The sequence below is a fragment of the Filobasidium floriforme genome, assembly GCF_021052385.1.
Source record: "Filobasidium floriforme strain CBS 6241 chromosome Unknown HD553scaffold_22, whole genome shotgun sequence".
NCBI lineage: Eukaryota > Fungi > Basidiomycota > Tremellomycetes > Filobasidiales > Filobasidiaceae > Filobasidium > Filobasidium floriforme.
This window is the reverse complement of record NW_025763643.1, coordinates 70,999-86,754: the sequence shown is the minus strand read 5'-3', so window position 1 is coordinate 86,754 and position 15,756 is coordinate 70,999. Positions and strand designations below refer to the sequence as shown.

General features: G+C 50.9%; 4 protein-coding genes across 4 annotated transcripts; 2 read left to right on the top strand and 2 right to left on the bottom strand.

The window, feature by feature from the left end:
- The first annotated feature begins 3,579 nt into the window (after window positions 1–3,579).
- On the top strand, window positions 3,580–5,289 carry HD553DRAFT_317334 (uncharacterized protein). The gene is made up of 6 exons (XM_046180748.1): window positions 3,580–4,096; window positions 4,184–4,291; window positions 4,395–4,494; window positions 4,636–4,695; window positions 4,780–5,011; window positions 5,117–5,289. Exons 1-6 carry the CDS (start codon window positions 3,890–3,892, stop codon window positions 5,163–5,165), a joined length of 756 nt encoding a protein of 251 aa, XP_046033822.1. The 5' UTR covers window positions 3,580–3,889; the 3' UTR covers window positions 5,166–5,289.
- A 2,165-nt stretch (window positions 5,290–7,454) lies between these two features.
- Window positions 7,455–9,774, bottom strand: HD553DRAFT_118471 (putative subunit of DNA replication factor C (RF-C)). The gene is made up of 10 exons (XM_046176471.1): window positions 9,451–9,774; window positions 9,248–9,373; window positions 9,124–9,174; window positions 8,953–9,047; window positions 8,780–8,877; window positions 8,507–8,688; window positions 8,288–8,424; window positions 8,033–8,201; window positions 7,885–7,959; window positions 7,455–7,809 (listed from the first exon to the last, which is right to left on the bottom strand). The coding sequence occupies exons 1-10, from the start codon at window positions 9,469–9,471 to the stop codon at window positions 7,687–7,689; spliced, it is 1,077 nt and encodes a 358-aa protein (XP_046033821.1). The 5' UTR covers window positions 9,472–9,774; the 3' UTR covers window positions 7,455–7,686.
- Window positions 9,775–10,242: 468 nt separating this feature from the next.
- HD553DRAFT_336944 (UreD urease accessory protein-domain-containing protein) lies at window positions 10,243–12,549 on the top strand (the record flags this gene model as incomplete). Its single annotated transcript, XM_046182254.1, is given in 5 exon segments — window positions 10,243–10,290; window positions 10,541–10,570; window positions 10,761–10,907; window positions 11,412–11,554; window positions 11,574–12,549. The coding sequence occupies 5 exon segments, from the start codon at window positions 10,243–10,245 to the stop codon at window positions 12,547–12,549; spliced, it is 1,344 nt and encodes a 447-aa protein (XP_046033820.1).
- A 962-nt stretch (window positions 12,550–13,511) lies between these two features.
- Window positions 13,512–15,669, bottom strand: HD553DRAFT_118442 (uncharacterized protein). Its single transcript, XM_046176470.1, has 4 exons — window positions 14,883–15,669; window positions 14,494–14,761; window positions 13,995–14,338; window positions 13,512–13,866 (listed from the first exon to the last, which is right to left on the bottom strand). Exons 1-4 carry the CDS (start codon window positions 15,547–15,549, stop codon window positions 13,775–13,777), a joined length of 1,371 nt encoding a protein of 456 aa, XP_046033819.1. The 5' UTR covers window positions 15,550–15,669; the 3' UTR covers window positions 13,512–13,774.
- Between the last annotated feature and the right edge of the window lie 87 nt (window positions 15,670–15,756).

Here is a 15,756-nt window from a genome sequence, read left to right as displayed (position 1 = left end):
AAGCGCCAGAATCCAGTAGAGCAGCATATTCCATGCTGGGCTTGGTAGAGTTGGATAGAGTGACGGGAAGGCTGATGTGATTCCTTGCGTCCGAAGTAGAGTCCAAAGTAGAAGATGAGGTAGAAGTAGAATCCGTTGAGTCCAGAGAGTCCTGAGAATCTTGCAAGTCCTGCCTAGCGTTTTGGCAACTCCGCGCTAGGCGGTGGCGTTCTGGGTGCGGAGTGCCTGACCTTTTGACTGGTTGTCACGGGTAAGGATGGCACTGTTCCCGGCTGAGGAGTTGGGCTTTGCAAGTGGACACTTGGCAACCGGATGATCCTTGGCGCCACAGTACAGGCAAAGGTCTTGGTCCTTCCTCCTTTGGTATTCCTCGGAGGTGAGTTTGCCTTTGTTGTTGATGGGCAAGGATGAAGATGGTCGGTCATTCCTGGACGGGAATGATTGACGAGTATAGGTGGTAGAGGTAGTAGTACCGGTAGAAGGGGATGAGCGAGGGGTGAAGTTGTTGTTGTGGTTGGAGTAGGACTTGTTGCCTCCGAAAGAGCGAGTTGAAGTGGTGGTGGTACTGATGAATTGAGTCCCAGACCCGCGTTCCAGAGAACGCTCGTAGAGCCGGTTGTCAATCCGAAGAGCAGTGTCCATCATTTCCTTGAGAGTGTGCGGTCGTCCAACTCTGGCAATCTCATCCTTGATTCCTTCTTTGAGTCCACGGTAGAATTGGGCGGCCAGCGCATGGTCGTCCCATTGAGTGAGAGTAGAGTTGCGTTGGAACTCTGAGATGTAAGAGGATGCCGATCCCTTTTGTCTGAGGGAGAAGATGTTCCTTTCGGCAGTTGCCTCTTCATCAGGGTCTCCAAAGGTGTCGCGGAGAGCCCTGCAGAATTTCTTGTAGCTAGTCATCATCTCTGGTTCCGGGTCCTTCTCCAAGTTGGGTTGGAACCAAAGGAAAGCGGTGTCCCTAAGGAAAGAGGCGGTATAGAGTACCTTGGACCTCTCTGTAGGGTACCGGTTGGGTTGAAGTTCGATCACCATGCTGACTTGGGTGAGGAAGGTAGTCAACTTGGTGCGGTGTCCATGGAAGTATTCCGGTGCGGCAATCTTGGGTTCCGAGGGGCGGACTGCAGGAGCAGCAGGAGCAGGGGAAAGTGATGCGGTCCTACGCAGTTGTTCCTCCATGCGTGCAATAGTTTCCTCCAGTTGGGTAATCCTGTCCCCTTGGGTAGGAGCGCGACTGCCTCCGGTAGTAGACATGGCGAAAAAGGTAAAAGGTGTGTGTGTTGAAAGTGGGGTAGGCGAAATCCAAGAGAGCGTTGCCTAAGCACAAACTTGGAAGAAGAATTATGCTGTTACGGTCGGGCCTAGTGGTAGCGAAAGGCTAGCCTAGGTGGAAAGCGTCAGTGGTAATTGTGCTAAGGCAGAGATACTCAACGGGAAGTGCTTGGTGCGCAATCTGCTTGCTGACCGTGAAGGGCTTGACGAGAACTCCAGTGTTGAGTAGTGAGAGGTGGTTGGGTGGCGAAGGTGTTAGGGATGTAACATATGATAATTCTTCTTGGGAAAGAAGAGAGAACATGAAAGGGAAGTAGTACAAACAGGCTGAACTGGCCAGCTATATATACTAGTTGAGATAGAGAACGTAGACCTAGTATCACAATGTGTAATTACATTGTGCGTTCACATTGTATGGTGTCCGTTGTGGATTGAAGGGTAGGAAGGGAAGGGACAGCACATTGTGTGCTGTACATTGTGTCGGGAACAATGTGAGTGACCCATTGTGTTGGGTACAGTGTAACCAGGTAGTGGCATTGGTAGGCGGGAGGTGGAGAGGAGTACATTGTACTTGGGACAATGTACCCGGTACGTTGTAGGCTGTACGTTGTAATTGGTACGTTGTAGATTGTACGTTGTAGGTTGTACGTTGTAGGTTGTACGTTGTAGGTTGTACGTTGTGTGGAGGCCGAGTTGGGTCGGTCCGTAACAATTTGTGTGGTGGGTTAAGAGGACCTCGTGCAGCTCTTGGTCAAACTCGAGCTCTTGCAAGATGGTCCTGCTCTTGTCCCTATGTTATAGCATCTGCAGTACGCGTACCAAACGGCCGCGTCGGGTAGTTTTACAGGGACCTCCGATGGGAGTTCCATACGGAGTATATCTAGAACACCCCCTATCTGTTTACTGTAATGTAGTACCAGTTGTACTACATCCGTTATTACACTCATTACCTTACCCTTACCTTCTAGTCCCGTGTGATACTATTCCAGGCTTGCAGGCGAGCCTAATACCCTAGTGCAAAACACGGGGATCTTTGTAAAGGAATACGACTGATTTAGCACATACACGACTCAATACGGCCTGTAATAGTAGAATACGAGTATATATGCGCGCATACGTGCTAGTTTGGGGCTTATACAAGATGATACGACTCTATCTTTTTATATGTCTTACGACATACGTTGTACAACCATACACCGTGCTGTGTACAACGTATTAAGCTGTAGGATAGGCCATGGTGGCAAAACCTGGCAATATATATAGCAGACCAGATTGTAGAGGAGAAGTAACATTCCCTCTGATATCTAGAACTCACGCTTCAAGACTCTAGAATCAGAATATCAAATATCTATTCTCAGAACTCCTACTTGATCGTCAGCCACTCTACAAGACTTCTGATAACGTAAGCCAAGAGGATTAGCTACCCATTTGACTAACGTGAGACCTATAGAACGTGACATTTGACTAACGTGAGACCTATAGAACGTGATAACTGTGAAGACAACTGCAAGAACCCGGAACTTAGAAGTAATATAGGAATGCTGCTTGCGGCTAACCTACGTAACTTCACAATCTTCCTTTGGGTCTTCCAATTGCTGAGCTTGTGGTTGCTTGCCTTCCCGCATAGTTACAGCCGACAGGTTTAGATTTAAAGGTTCAGGTGACTTTTGGGGGGAATGTGGCAAGTGCGGTTTACCATTTTATACCAAAATCCATCAAAACCGTCACAATAGCTGCACCATCAGTCCGGAAGCAGCCCAGGCTCAACGCAAAGCGAACCTGCGCTCGACGAGTCTGGCTGTCTACTGGAGTTAGCTACACGACTACCATTTCCCTGCGGGCCTTTCGGCGATGACGGCCATGCCGGCAATGTCCTTAATCAATTTTCGTAGAGGGAGAAGTAGAACCAGAGTGAGCTTGTGGTTGCTCACGATCCACCTCGTCCTGTTCTCCTGAAGAGCAGTGATCATGTTGGCCCTACAATTGATATCATAAGGACTTCCCTCTTCCGGCAACCCGTAACTGTCCCATTCGTCCATGCATGACATGGTGATTTGACAGGATTCCGGACATTGAACCGATCCAGCCCGGCAGACGTCTGATGCTGCGAGCTCCTCCTCATCCTCTTCATTGGAGAGCTTGTAGTCCATACCCTAAGTTGGCGAGATCCTTCGCTTTGTTGCGGCCGGATGGTCAGATCCAGATACGTGAGGAGGGTGTCGGGGTTGACGGCACCTTTGATGAAGACGGCTGGGAATGGCGCAGTTGGATTACGGTCTTCTGGGTCTTCTCAGTGCTCTGAGCCGTTCAAATCGTTGTAGTCGATATTGTCGATATGAGCTAATACGAACACGAAGGACTCGCTGGGGAGCGGTTTGAGAGGAACTCTTCTGTTACTCGCCGAGACTCATATCATCACCAGAACTACCTGACGACCGGGACAAGACCTAAATCGATTTTGCATAGCGATTCCTTGACCTTAGTCTAGACCTCACACATCTGCTGTGTACGGTCATCACCTTTGCCCAGCTCCCACACCGTCTCGACGTCATCCGATCGTCAATGGCATTCTTCCACAATCCACCTACGAAGCTGGCCGACTGATCCTAAACGCCTAGCCATGCGTCGACTCACACCGACCCAGTCATTCAACACCACCATCAAGACATGGCTGGTACACCGACCATCTTTCTGGGTCTCCGTCTTTTGTCAACTATGCCTTGGAGTGGCCGTAGCGGCGTTCGTCTCGACGTTCGCTCAACAAGCTTTCAAAGGGGTGGCTAAGCGATGGAATATCGTGATCATCGTCGGGTTGACTGTCGGGGTGGTAAGTCGTCGTCCCGGTACTTCGTAACAGAATACGACTTCGACATCGAGAGCTGATCTGGTGGTCGTGTTGTTGCTCGGCTTGTAGCTGGTATGCTCGGTCGTTCTCATCCTCGGAAGGCTATACCACGTCCGGAGGGTGTTCCAATCGATTCCCAAACCATATATCCCGATCAAAGCTATCGATGTCCCGAATGTGAGTAGCCGGATGCCTTCTCCGTACGCTACGGTCATGGATGAGTGCACCTTACTGACGATCGTCGTTCTTTGGCCATGCATCATGCTCGTACTTTGATCAGGTCGTAGCGAAACATATCATGACGGAATATAACCGGACAGCGGTCATCGCACATCTTTCTCAGCCTACCTCGACACATCAAGAAGGATGGGGACAGCCCGGTAGGTCCAGTCCGAGTCTGCATCCCAGATCGACCTCGATAGACTATAAGCTGACAGTGTGGTTACCGTCTCATCTACCCGTCTTCGCGTTTTGATTTATCTTTTGACTCAATCCTACGGGACGATTCTATCGGGAAATAGAGACTCAATTTGGAGGGATCTATTTCAGGGAACGCATAAGGGCCATGTATACCGTCATTCGTGAGTCCAGTCATGACCGGTCTCTGTCAATTCGTCCGGAAATCTCTACAGTACCTGACTGGCTTGACTTGCATCGTATGACAGTCGAAAGTCTAGACTCCCTGACCCCTACTTCCAACAAGCCTTCCCACAGGGATCGCAGACTACCGAAAGATTCCTTCACCCACCTGACAGCACATCCAGCACTCCCGGAGACCGTCAAGCCGCTTCTGAAAGTGTTTTTGAAACAACTCGAGGCGGCGAGGTATGCGAGGAGCGAGCCGAACGAGAAGGAATTTGAGAATTGTATGAAGGTTGTGGCTTTGATGTTGGGCATGTGAGTACTGGGGCGTTGTCTTCTCGAACTGGGCTGTCTCCGGAGATAGCGAACGGCAAGATCATCAAGCTGATGGATGCGATGATCGGATCGATGAACATGCAGATTCGATGTACAGCGGGCCAAGTCGGGGCAGCCGTACACGCCGAGCTAAGTATGAACGGGATTCTACCTGGTTGTATGTCACTAGTTTGCATTTGTAGACAATACGAAAGAATCGATCGCACTTGTAGGAGCTGCATTTCTGATTTTAGATCAAAGACAAGCAGTGCTGAGGACGGCGAGCCAATGTTACTGCACTCCGCAGGAGCTTAGAATTCCATACTCTACATCAGAACCTTCGAGATAATCACTGTAAAGGAAAGCCGAGATCTGCAAGCCTTTCTGCAGGCGTATTCACATGTTGAACACTTGGTGAACCCCATGATATCGCAGCTTGGACTACTGAATCTTGGACAGACCGTTTGGTCTCACTACATCGGTCAGACGATTGCTACAGATGCGGAAGGCAGAGTACTTCAAGACGAAGGTAGCCCGCCGGAATCCTTCTATGGGAAGTGGATCCAATTCACCCATCGGAATTACCAAACTCACGAGATCAACATCGGTACCTCCCTACGGAGGAGACCGAGTCGATCCGGCTGAAGACACTGATGCGAACCTGGTATGCCTCTCCTGACCAGATCTGCGGGAGCTGGAGCGCGGGTTCGTCCTGGCCAGTGGGGTCAGTCTAAATTCTGTGATGAGGGGGATGCCTCAGGCCCATCTTCAGCCATCAGCTAGGATCCTCAAGATAGCTGGGAGCGTTCACGTCCAAGTGAGTCATCTCATGACTGCTCTGGCTATACAGAACCAGGAGCCACAGCAAGCACTAGAGGCGTCGATAACCCGGATCTTTTGTCACATACAGTCCACCGTCAAAGATAGCCGGATGATTGGTGAGGCTGCTTTTGAGAGCGCTGTCTGTTCAGCAACTAACCTGGTTTTAGATTCCAATCACAAAGTTGCGCAAAGGACCTCTGGCTTGATCTTGCTGGGTCCAGGTATTCCAATCAGGGGCGCGCAGGGCAAGAGCAATTGATGGATTCCAACGGCTGGGCCCGCTGCAAAGCTGTGGAGACGGGTTTTGACAATGTCAAGGACCAAGCGCCCTGCGCCTCATCGGTCTCATCGGATTCGGACCTGGATTTGGAATCCGATGAGCATGCGAGTCAATTGTTTAGTGACAACTATCACAATCATGCCTTCCCAGATACATCTGAAGAGGACTACTGATGCGAAATCAGCGAGAGATATGCGGCCTTTATCGACTTCTGGATCGTGACTCTGGATCATCAGAAAGCTAAGGTTATTATCCCGGCGTGCGTATTCATGGCGTAATATCTGCACACCATAAGGCCATGATGCATCTGTACCATGGGCGCCCATATGTCCGACTATATCGTGAAAGGCTATTTCCATCGCCCTGCACCTGCAAGCAACCTTGAGCCAGATTTACCTGAGTCTATTGGTACTCTAAGCAAAATGTGGTTCACCTGTAACCAACCAGGGGTACCTGCATCGCTTCACAAGGATGTTGCTGAGGCAAAGGATTTGGCGGAAGGGATCGACCAAGCTGATGAAGAGGACGAGGTCAGCCAAGATGAGCCATCCGATCTCAGTCATCCTCAGCCTTGGTTTCATCGATAGAGTAGGCGAAGTCAAGACGGCGCAGGTGAGACTCAATCACCATTGTGTAGTAGTATCAACGTTTCATGCTGGAACCTTTGGTTACAACTCTGCTTACTAACGCTGCTTACACAAACTATCCTTGTGGCGGGAATTACTGGTGTTCTTTGCCAAACGACTGTGCAAACCTCATCGCACTTGGTCCAGGCAGGTTGCAGCGGAGGTTGCGGATTGAGTCTCAGCCATCGCCGCGAGCATGGGACTCCAGAGCAGGCTAAGCGGTCTGTCACGGGGAGGCTAGAATACGTCGACGCGGGAGTTGTTCGGCGGTTCGGGGCGTTTCGGAACTATAGCGGCCGTTTCGTTGTGACTTAGTCCAGGATACAGAAGGTAATGGTATGATGAACTTCGATATCGTCGCTTAGAACCCAATTCGGTTCTAAGCTCCTCATTCTACTCTACAATAGATCGCCCTCCTCTAAACTACGTTGCGGCGGTGTGTTCGACCGGTCGAGAGCGCGTCTTGGGCTTAATCGGGCGGAAAGGCCAAATAAAGGCGCGTTCCGTAGCGCGTCGGGATAAGTCCGAGGTTCTGCTGAGCCGACGTTCCGGTTCCGATCGTCACTCGGTGACACGGTCTCAAGGTCGAGCTTGCTCTTCCGGTACCCTCGCTAGATCCTGCCAGGAACCTTGTGAAAAGCTACACAGTTGAAGACTTTGACAAGGCATCTGCTGCCATGCAAATCATCAGGAAGGCACTTCCCAAAAGTCATGTCATCATCAAAGCGACAGCCTTTGAGCAAGATTAGGGAACAGCACTCGGAATCATCAGGCGTTCACGATCGAGAGAATCGATTCTTGGTGTCGCGTAAAGTAAGCGCATAAACATACCATTACCGCTCGACATGTGATGATACAAGTCTTTGATACATCGCTTCTTCCGTATGATCGTCGTAAATCGTAAAGTACTAGTATTCTCCTCCTCTTCGCCGAAATAATCACCCGGCCTAGAAGTCAATATCGTCGTCATCCAAACCCATATAATTGAAGTTCTTGAGCACGCTCATGAGTTTGGCAAAGTACGCTTCGAGGTGATAGATCTTCTTGTTTCCCTGGGCCATGCGGAGTTCCTACGAGCAAGGAGCAACGTCGTCTTGTCAGCAGGCAAAGATGCATGGGAGACTTCGAAGATCGGTGTAACTTACGTAGTGGGCAGCCCAGTGGATGATGGAGGGCTGAAGGCTCTGGTCGACCTTCAGTAACAAGGCACCGGTGATCGTCTGTCAAGCGGAAACAACACCGTCAGCATACTGGCAATTGAGTCGAGAATGATTCGCTTGCTACCCTACTTACCTTGAGGATCATCGTCGGCGGGATGCAATGAGACAACAGCTCGTACAATCCCGTCCTGACTTTCATCAAGTTTTGAGGCGATTGTTCTTGGACGACCTGGTCGGCGATCTTGCTACAATATGTTTCCCAATCCGCTTTGGCGATATCGATGCTGGATGAGAGGTCCGGACTGTACACAAGAGATAACGCGGGTGTGATCAGTCAGTAACCTCGTACTACACAGTTCGACATGGGGTGGATAGATTGAGGACAGACCTTTGCATACGTAACGCTTCGAAGATGAGCAGAGCTTTTCGCATGTTTCCGTTCGCCTCCTGCATGATCGACAATGCGCTCTCGTCCGGTAAAGTAAGCCTTTCCTTCTTCGCTACGTGTTTTAGTACTTTCAGCATCTGCCACGATCACAATAACGCAAGGAATTCCTGATCAGTCGATTATGTACGTGATGCGATCAGGTCACGGAATTGAGCCCACCTCATCCTCCTCAGGAGCAGCGACCCTGACAAGCAGACAACGACTTCGGATGGGGGAGATGATCTTGCTAGTCGAATTAGCACACATGATGAGCCTGATGTTCGTAGAGTATTTCTCCATGGTCCGACGGAGGGCGGCTTGGGCGTCTCGGCTGAGAGCGTCGGCTTCGTTGATGATGACCACTGTATAAGGGTTGAAAGAGTAGAGAGCGTGGTTTCAGTCAGATGAAGTCAGGGGGATCGAGGAAAAGAAGCAGAAGGAAGAAGGACGAACCTTTGAACTTTTGTTTGGCATTGAGGTCGACTTGTTGCGTCTGAGCGATCTCTTTAAGGATATCCTGGATGACGACCCGGTCGTAGATCCCTACATCACTAAGTATCGAGAACGTGATCCTTTATTAGCATTCCGCTGACCAGCGGGGAGCTCGTAGTCGTCCAGAAACAGACCTTGGTGTAAGTTCAATATGAAAGTTGCTTTGAACCACGTTGACGTCGAGTTTCCGTTTTGAAGGGGTTACGAATACTCGTTGGTCGATCTTGAGCTGTGTGCAGCGATATATACAAAAACAATCAGCTTCGAGTCAGACGTGATCAATTTGAAAGGAGACACATGCTTACCTTCTCTACACCCGGTCCGTACAGCTCTCGCAGTGTGCACATGATTCTCGTCTATTCGTCGCCAATATGCATGCCATCAGCCATCTCTGCAATCGACTTCAAGCACAGTTACGTCTCGACTCACCTTCTTTCCAGCCCCACTCGGCCCATAGACGAGCATATGCGGGAAATCTCCACTGCTCGCTAGAGATCGCAGGCGGTCTGAGAGTTCAGAGTGATAGTGTAGCTCCGAGAGCTGGCGAGGCCGGTACTACGATTGCAAGAAGGTGGTACAGTGTGAGCACAAGATACCGGGAGCTCGGGGAATGGCGTTTGTTTGATGTTCACCTTGTCGACCCAGAGCGACATTGTTAGAGAGTTCTCAGATAATAACTAGGATGAGGCTAGCGAATATGAGATGTATCTGTAGATGTTCGTGATCGCTTGGGGTTCAAGATGACTCTTATATCTCTCGATCTTTGGAAAGAGATCGCTTCAAGGTTCAAGGTGCTCGAGTTTCGCGAGATGGTCGCGTTGACCGCATGACCGATCGGCTAACGCTTTACAAGAAGATAGGTATACCGGGCCGTTTGTAGCAACGGTGGATTTCTGGATTTCTGGAGAAGCATTCGGAATCACCTTGCCACACGCTGACGGGATGCAGGGATGAGGAAAGGTATGGGTAGACATGTGAATGTGATGACAGATGTAGATTTGTTACAGGATACTCATTATACATCATGTGAGAACGGTCAGAGGTCCTGGTCTTGATATGGTGCAACTCAGCAACCACTAGGCGGTGAAGCTTGAAATGGAGCCTTCGGAATGATAAGAAGAGAAAAGTCCCCATTGGCAATCTTGAGAAGAGCCTGCTGTTGCATTCAAGCAGCAGGGCTGTTGACGGCTACCCGATGAATGGAGGCAAGCGGCATCTTTGCGTCGTCTGAGATGGGATGTATTGAGTGTGATGGGATGGCTCTGGATGTCACAAGCTCTGGTGAGCCGTATGAAGATGTGTCGAGTGTCTAGTTATTCTTCGTTGTTTTTGTCTTTTCTGCAGGCTGTATGCAAACTTCTTGGATTTGGATCGGTCCTTCTTGTCATTTCGAGCCAGAATCAAGGTCTTTTTGAAAAGTCAACATGCCAAAAGCGGCCGCATCAGGACCTTCAAAATCGGCTTCGACCAGGGTGAGTGGTGTGTTCATGGTCTTGGTCGACTACATGTGTACTGTGATATATATTTGCAGCCATCCACACAATCCACTGCAAAAGCTTTATACGTGAAGAACAGGGGAAAGGGGGAGGGGGAGGCGGCAGGAATGCCGACATTTGTGGCAAAGGTCGTGGTGGATCGTTTGTATAACTCTCCTCGATCCATGCTGTTCGTGCCTTGGACGCGTTTTGGATTTTGAGTTGGCTGTGATTGTTGAGGTAGTAGGGCGTTGAAGTGGCCGCTACGATGAACGAGGTGAGCGATATCGGCATCGTGGGCACTGCGACCATGGGGAAAGAACCGAGGTGCCATGCGATCAGTATCCAAAGTCATGAATACAACGCAGATGTTGATCTATAGAGGCACACGTAAACACATAGACACAAGACATGGGGTAGCCGAGATTTTCATACATACAACTCACCTCCAAAAAGTCTGCAACCAGCTCGAGTTCTTCTACCGCAATTGTTTGACCCGGCTTAGCAGCTTCTCGCCGGAGGGCCCCAAAGATAATTTGATCCTTCCCAGTGCTGGCGGAGTGCCGCTAGAGATGCAGGGATCGAACGAAGAGATGGATGTGGATGTGGATCAAGTCAGTACTAGTTGTTTGTTGTACAATCACAAAAGTTCCTTGCAGTACCTAATGTACCATCTCCGCATCCGATGAGACGTCAAGGTTCCCAGTGTATCTAACGATACCGATGAACAAGGACTTCTTACGATCCAGCATGAGTGATACTTAAGGTACGGCGCATCTGGTCATGGGCTGAGCTGTGAATCGCCAGGTGACCAATTCCGCATAGCTACCCCTTTGTGTGCGGCCACGATTAATCACAAGCTCATAAGACCGTCATCCTCTCCCGGAACATGGAGGTCGCATGAGAGTGTCTGGGTGTACGTCTCTCGCCGTTCCGCCGCCCATGTACTGTGTATCTCATGCTCTGGGGTCTTACGGCCTCGAGGCTCAGAAGTCAAATCACGTTAGCATATCCGAACCTCTTCGATTCGCTTCACAAGACAAGACGATCCGTCATTGTCGTTGTCACCCCTCAACCGCAGAATAGATGCTCTACCTCGAACTGATGATGTCAAATAGTATACCCTAGCGATCAAGCAGATTTCTCCATTCGTATCCCCTGCATCGCCGTATTCTCCTGACGGACATGCATGTCACCACAACCCCGGGTTCCTCACCAGGTCATGGTCTTCTGGTACTCTCCTCTCCACTCGCAAACGGAGGTCGATCCCGGTTCTCCAGCCTCTCCGCATCATACCCTCTCAAACTCTTATCTCCCTCACCTCTTACCTCGACACCGGAGAACCTGGGGACGTGCTATGTGCTCGCTTACGGAGGAGGACTGGTAGCGGGGGATGAGATCAGCTTGGATATCGTCGTCCAGGCTGGGGCGGGGTTGTTGCTCTTGACGCAGGGGAGTACGAAGGTGTTCAGGGTCAGACCGGGGTTGAGGCCGTTATCACTCGGCCCGCAACGGAATCCCGGGAGTGGGAAGGATCATGGGAAGACGATTCAACGACAACATATCCGGGTTGAACAGGACGGATACCTCCTCCTTCTTCCCAACGCCGTACAGCCGTACGCCTCGTCGTCATACCATCAAGCACAACGAGTCACCTTGCAAGGCCATGGGTCGAGCGTCGTCCTCCTCGACTGGTTCACATCCGGAAGATCTCTGTCCGTCTCAAAGACGTCGACAAGGGGGATTGTAGGCTGTGGGAAGACGAAGGAAGAATGGGAGTTTGAGAGGTATTCGAGCTTGAACGAGGTCGTCCTCGACGGAGAGGTGATCATGCGGGAACGTACGGTGTTGGACAATGATAACGGGGACGAAACGATACCATCAACAGAGACACCAACAGCGGCCAAGGGAACAATACCGATACCGACCTTGGCAGATCGTATGCGGCCGTACCAGACCTACGCTACTATGCTCATCTACGGCCCACATTTCCAAACCCTCCTCAAAGCTCTTCAAACGCTCTCACAGGATCCCAGTCAAACGCAGTTCCAAGCTCAACGGCCGAACGGGACGTTACTCTGGTCTTTCAGCCTCGTCGGCAAGTCGGCTAGTAGGAGCGGGGATGCACAACAAGGTGGGGTCTTGAGAGTAGCCGGGGTGGAGACGGAGGTCGTGGGCGAGTTCATCAGGGGCGTTTTGGAACGGGGAGGCGTAGAACGATTGGTAGGGAAGGGGCTTTGGGAGAGGATTTGGTGATCCCAGGGTACGGCCGATCGAACGGGAAGATGGACACGATCAATCGGTCCCTCACCGCGGGAGGCTCGAGCGAATACGTGCGATCTGTATATCATCAATAGATGTACTATCTGGTAGGCCGGGATATCAACATAGGCAACCTTCCGGCCATCACTTGGGGCGACCAGGACCTGAAAGTCCTTCCGCTCAAAGCGCACGATTCGTCGCCCGGAGATGTGCAATAAGCTCGACGAGTGATTGACGTGGGCAAGCAAGCTCGGGTGACCCAACCTATCAGGCAGGGCGATTTACCAGGCTTGCATCGACTTGCTCGAACAACGTCTCGTTTGAACAAAGACAACTGAGTACCCTGCACTGTGTCAACATCTGGACAGCGAAGGGAGTGATCAAAAGCTCCATGGTAATGATTACATGGGCCCTGAGATAAAGGATGGTGCCGTTTAGTCAACTACAGATGTTCTTGCATTGCTTGCAGCTCCGTTACTACCCTACATCATCGGATGTAAATATCGGTCATCACTGATCCTGAGTCACTTCCTGATCAAAATGATCGAAATTGATGATGCGATATGGTTGGCACCTATTCACAGACGTAACATTCTGTTTATACCTTCACCTCAATCCAAACCACGGATATCAGTCAGTACTGAGTCTCAATCATGGCATCTCGCCATACCGGACCACCCCGCAAGCGGGCTTGAATCTCAGAGGACTTGGGGATGGCGAAATTGAATCACAACGGGGGGTACACACCCGGTAAGCGGGACTGAGGTGGATCAGACTTTTAACTTGGTCGTTGATCTATCAATTTGCGGTCTCACCAGTCTTCTGCTCGCTCGATACTTTCTTGCGAAACACTGTATACCCGAAACGACAATGATGGCACCGTAGATGATGAGAGTCGAGATCCAAGGTCCATATGTTGCCGGACGGCCTGTTGCTTCTCGCTTGTCAGCTTAATGATATGCCTCGATTTCCTGACTGCGCACAACTAGTATATATAACATCCCCGCTCATCTAAAAAGGTCCCACAGTCGGGCTATTGTAGTTGATACAAAAATTCGATTCCCACTCGACAGCGACACCGTTTCGTGGCCGTGGTCGCGCTCATCGGTCACCTCTCCGTTCGACCCATTCCGCTCTGCTGCGTTGCTTCGCCGCGCCGTCTCGTCTCGTTGAGATTGTTGAAATAATACACCCACATCCGATCTTTTCGTCTTCCCGTCTAGCTGGTCATGGCGGAGACGACGGTCAACCAGACCCAGACGATAGCGCCGGTCAAGATCGGGAGGGTGAGGTTGTCGTCGTACCCCAGGTCTGACGCGTCGAGGGAGGTTTGAGAGGGGATAGTTAGCGACAAATTTCTCGTCATCTTCGTCTTGGGGCAGCAAAGGGGGGAATATCCAAGGAGAAAAGACGGGGAAATCGTTCAAGACGAGACTCACCTAACGCCTCGACCACGGCCCCTGCAATACCCAAAACTCCCGCCGTCGCCCACCTGCCCCAACCTTCTTTCAAGAACGCCCATCCGCCCAGCTTCTCTCCAGACCAACTCGTCAGATCCACATTCCCTCCCCACAATTCTCCCCATCCCCCATCCGCCCTCTTCCCACCCGCCCAGTAAGATAAGCCGATGAGGAAGCCGGTAAACGCCGCGGCTAGGAACCCGGCTAGGGATTTCCGAGGGGCGAAGGGGATGTTCGTGAACGGGAGGTAGGCGGGAAGGGGAGGAGTGTGGGAGCCGAGGAGACGGCCGATGGTTGATGCTGCGGTGTCTGACCATGAGAGGCTGTTGTGGTTCGACCAGGACATGTCGGACGGGAAAAACGAAAGCGCAAGAAGAGAAGAAGAAAAGTCTTTTGGTTAGTCCGTGTTCCCAATTCCCAGAGAACAACGAGCGATGCAACAGAAAAGGACAAAAACAAACGGCTCTCGACTACTCACGTCAAGATGCTAACAACAGCCACATCCCTCGGATAAACCCCCAACGTAACGACCACCCCAATCAAATACCAAATCACGCCGTTCCACCCTTTGACTTCCTCTTTCCTCATCAACGGCCCGCAGACTTTGATATAAAGTTTGTTGAAGGAAGGAGAGTTGAACCGGAGTACGTCGGTAGAGGTTATGATGATCAGGGCTGTTGTGAGGGTGATGAGCAGGGGGCGGAGGGTGAGAGGGGTTTGGGAGCGGAGGTAGAGGACTAGGAAGCCTGTAAGGTAATGTAAGGCAAGGCGAGCGTGAGGAAGAGGATCGTAGCCGTACCAGTATCAGTAACGATACATGTATGGCGGTTATACGTAGCACGAGCAAGAGTCTGCCCGACTGCTCACCTATGCTCCCGTGAAGCGTCTTCCTCGGGACCTCCCAATCCGTCTTCTTCTTCTTCTTCTGTCCGACCCGCTCTTTCACCTCTTTCACCTCGGGGTCCTTCTTGGAGAGGTCTTTGGTGAGATGTTTCATCTGTTGTGTGACGCCGTTCACTTTCATCTGAGCTTGATCTTGGTCTTGGTCGGAGATGAGGTCAGAGGTTTCGAAGACGGTGTGATGGCTCGACATGAGATGATTGTTATTTTTCGAGTTCGAGTTCGAGTTTGAACTCTTCTTTGCCGGTGTTTTTAGGTAAGCGGTCGGTACGGGGGATTTCGACTGAGTGGTTGAGGTTGAGTGGGGGGTCTTGCCGTTGATTGATCGAGTTTGCGAATTGATCTGAGTATTGGTGGATCGTTGTGATGCGTGATCCTGCTTTTTCCCATTCCCATTCCCGTTGCTCGTCCCATTCCCGTTACTCGTCCCGTTGACTTTCGCATTCCCGTCGACATTGACCCCATTCGATTTCAATCCACCGTCGACTTTCCCATTCTCCTTGCCCTGCCCCTGCTTTATACTGCTATCTCCATCACTCCCCGTCTGCTTCTTCGACTTTGAGGACTTTGGTTGGTGGTCCTCCAAGACGGCAAACCGGTTGACCGTACTGAATCCTGCGGTGGTCGATGACATCTTGTTCACCTCGAATTGCAGCTTTCGAGCCGGTTTTGTTCGAAGTGGTAGGAGGTGGCTTATCCGATCTGTTCCTAGAGGGTGCCCGTGTGGGTATTATAAGGATAAGAACGAGTGGAGGATGGGGATAGGAATAGTTGGTGAGAGAATGATAGAGTTTTGTTCTGTATGTACGCCAACTTAATTACGTCGGTCCCCCTCCTCCTC

What these genes read in the sequence shown, in the direction of transcription:
- HD553DRAFT_118471 (XM_046176471.1), bottom strand. Translation starts at nt 9,471, where the DNA reads ATGTCGCTCTGGGTCGACAAG. An exon ending in ACGGACCGGGTGTAGAGAAG is followed by an intron (nt 9,048 to 9,123) that starts GTAAGCATGTGT and finishes CGCTGCACACAG; the next exon opens with CTCAAGATCGACCAACGAGT. An exon ending in CGCCGACGATGATCCTCAAG is followed by an intron (nt 7,960 to 8,032) that starts GTAAGTAGGGTA and finishes TCCGCTTGACAG; the next exon opens with ACGATCACCGGTGCCTTGTT.
- HD553DRAFT_118442 (XM_046176470.1), bottom strand. Translation starts at nt 15,549, where the DNA reads ATGTCATCGACCACCGCAGGATTCAGTACGGTCAACCGGTTTGCCGTC. An exon ending in GCTGTTGTTAGCATCTTGAC is followed by an intron (nt 14,339 to 14,493) that starts GTGAGTAGTCGA and finishes GAACCACAACAG; the next exon opens with CCTCTCATGGTCAGACACCG. An exon ending in GGCCGTGGTCGAGGCGTTAG is followed by an intron (nt 13,867 to 13,994) that starts GTGAGTCTCGTC and finishes TCGACGCGTCAG; the next exon opens with ACCTGGGGTACGACGACAAC.
- HD553DRAFT_317334 (XM_046180748.1), top strand. Translation starts at nt 3,890, where the DNA reads ATGCGTCGACTCACACCGACCCAGTCATTCAACACCACCATCAAGACA. An exon ending in AGAAGGATGGGGACAGCCCG is followed by an intron (nt 4,495 to 4,635) that starts GTAGGTCCAGTC and finishes ATCGGGAAATAG; the next exon opens with AGACTCAATTTGGAGGGATC. An exon ending in GTGGCTTTGATGTTGGGCAT is followed by an intron (nt 5,012 to 5,116) that starts GTGAGTACTGGG and finishes ATGAACATGCAG; the next exon opens with ATTCGATGTACAGCGGGCCA.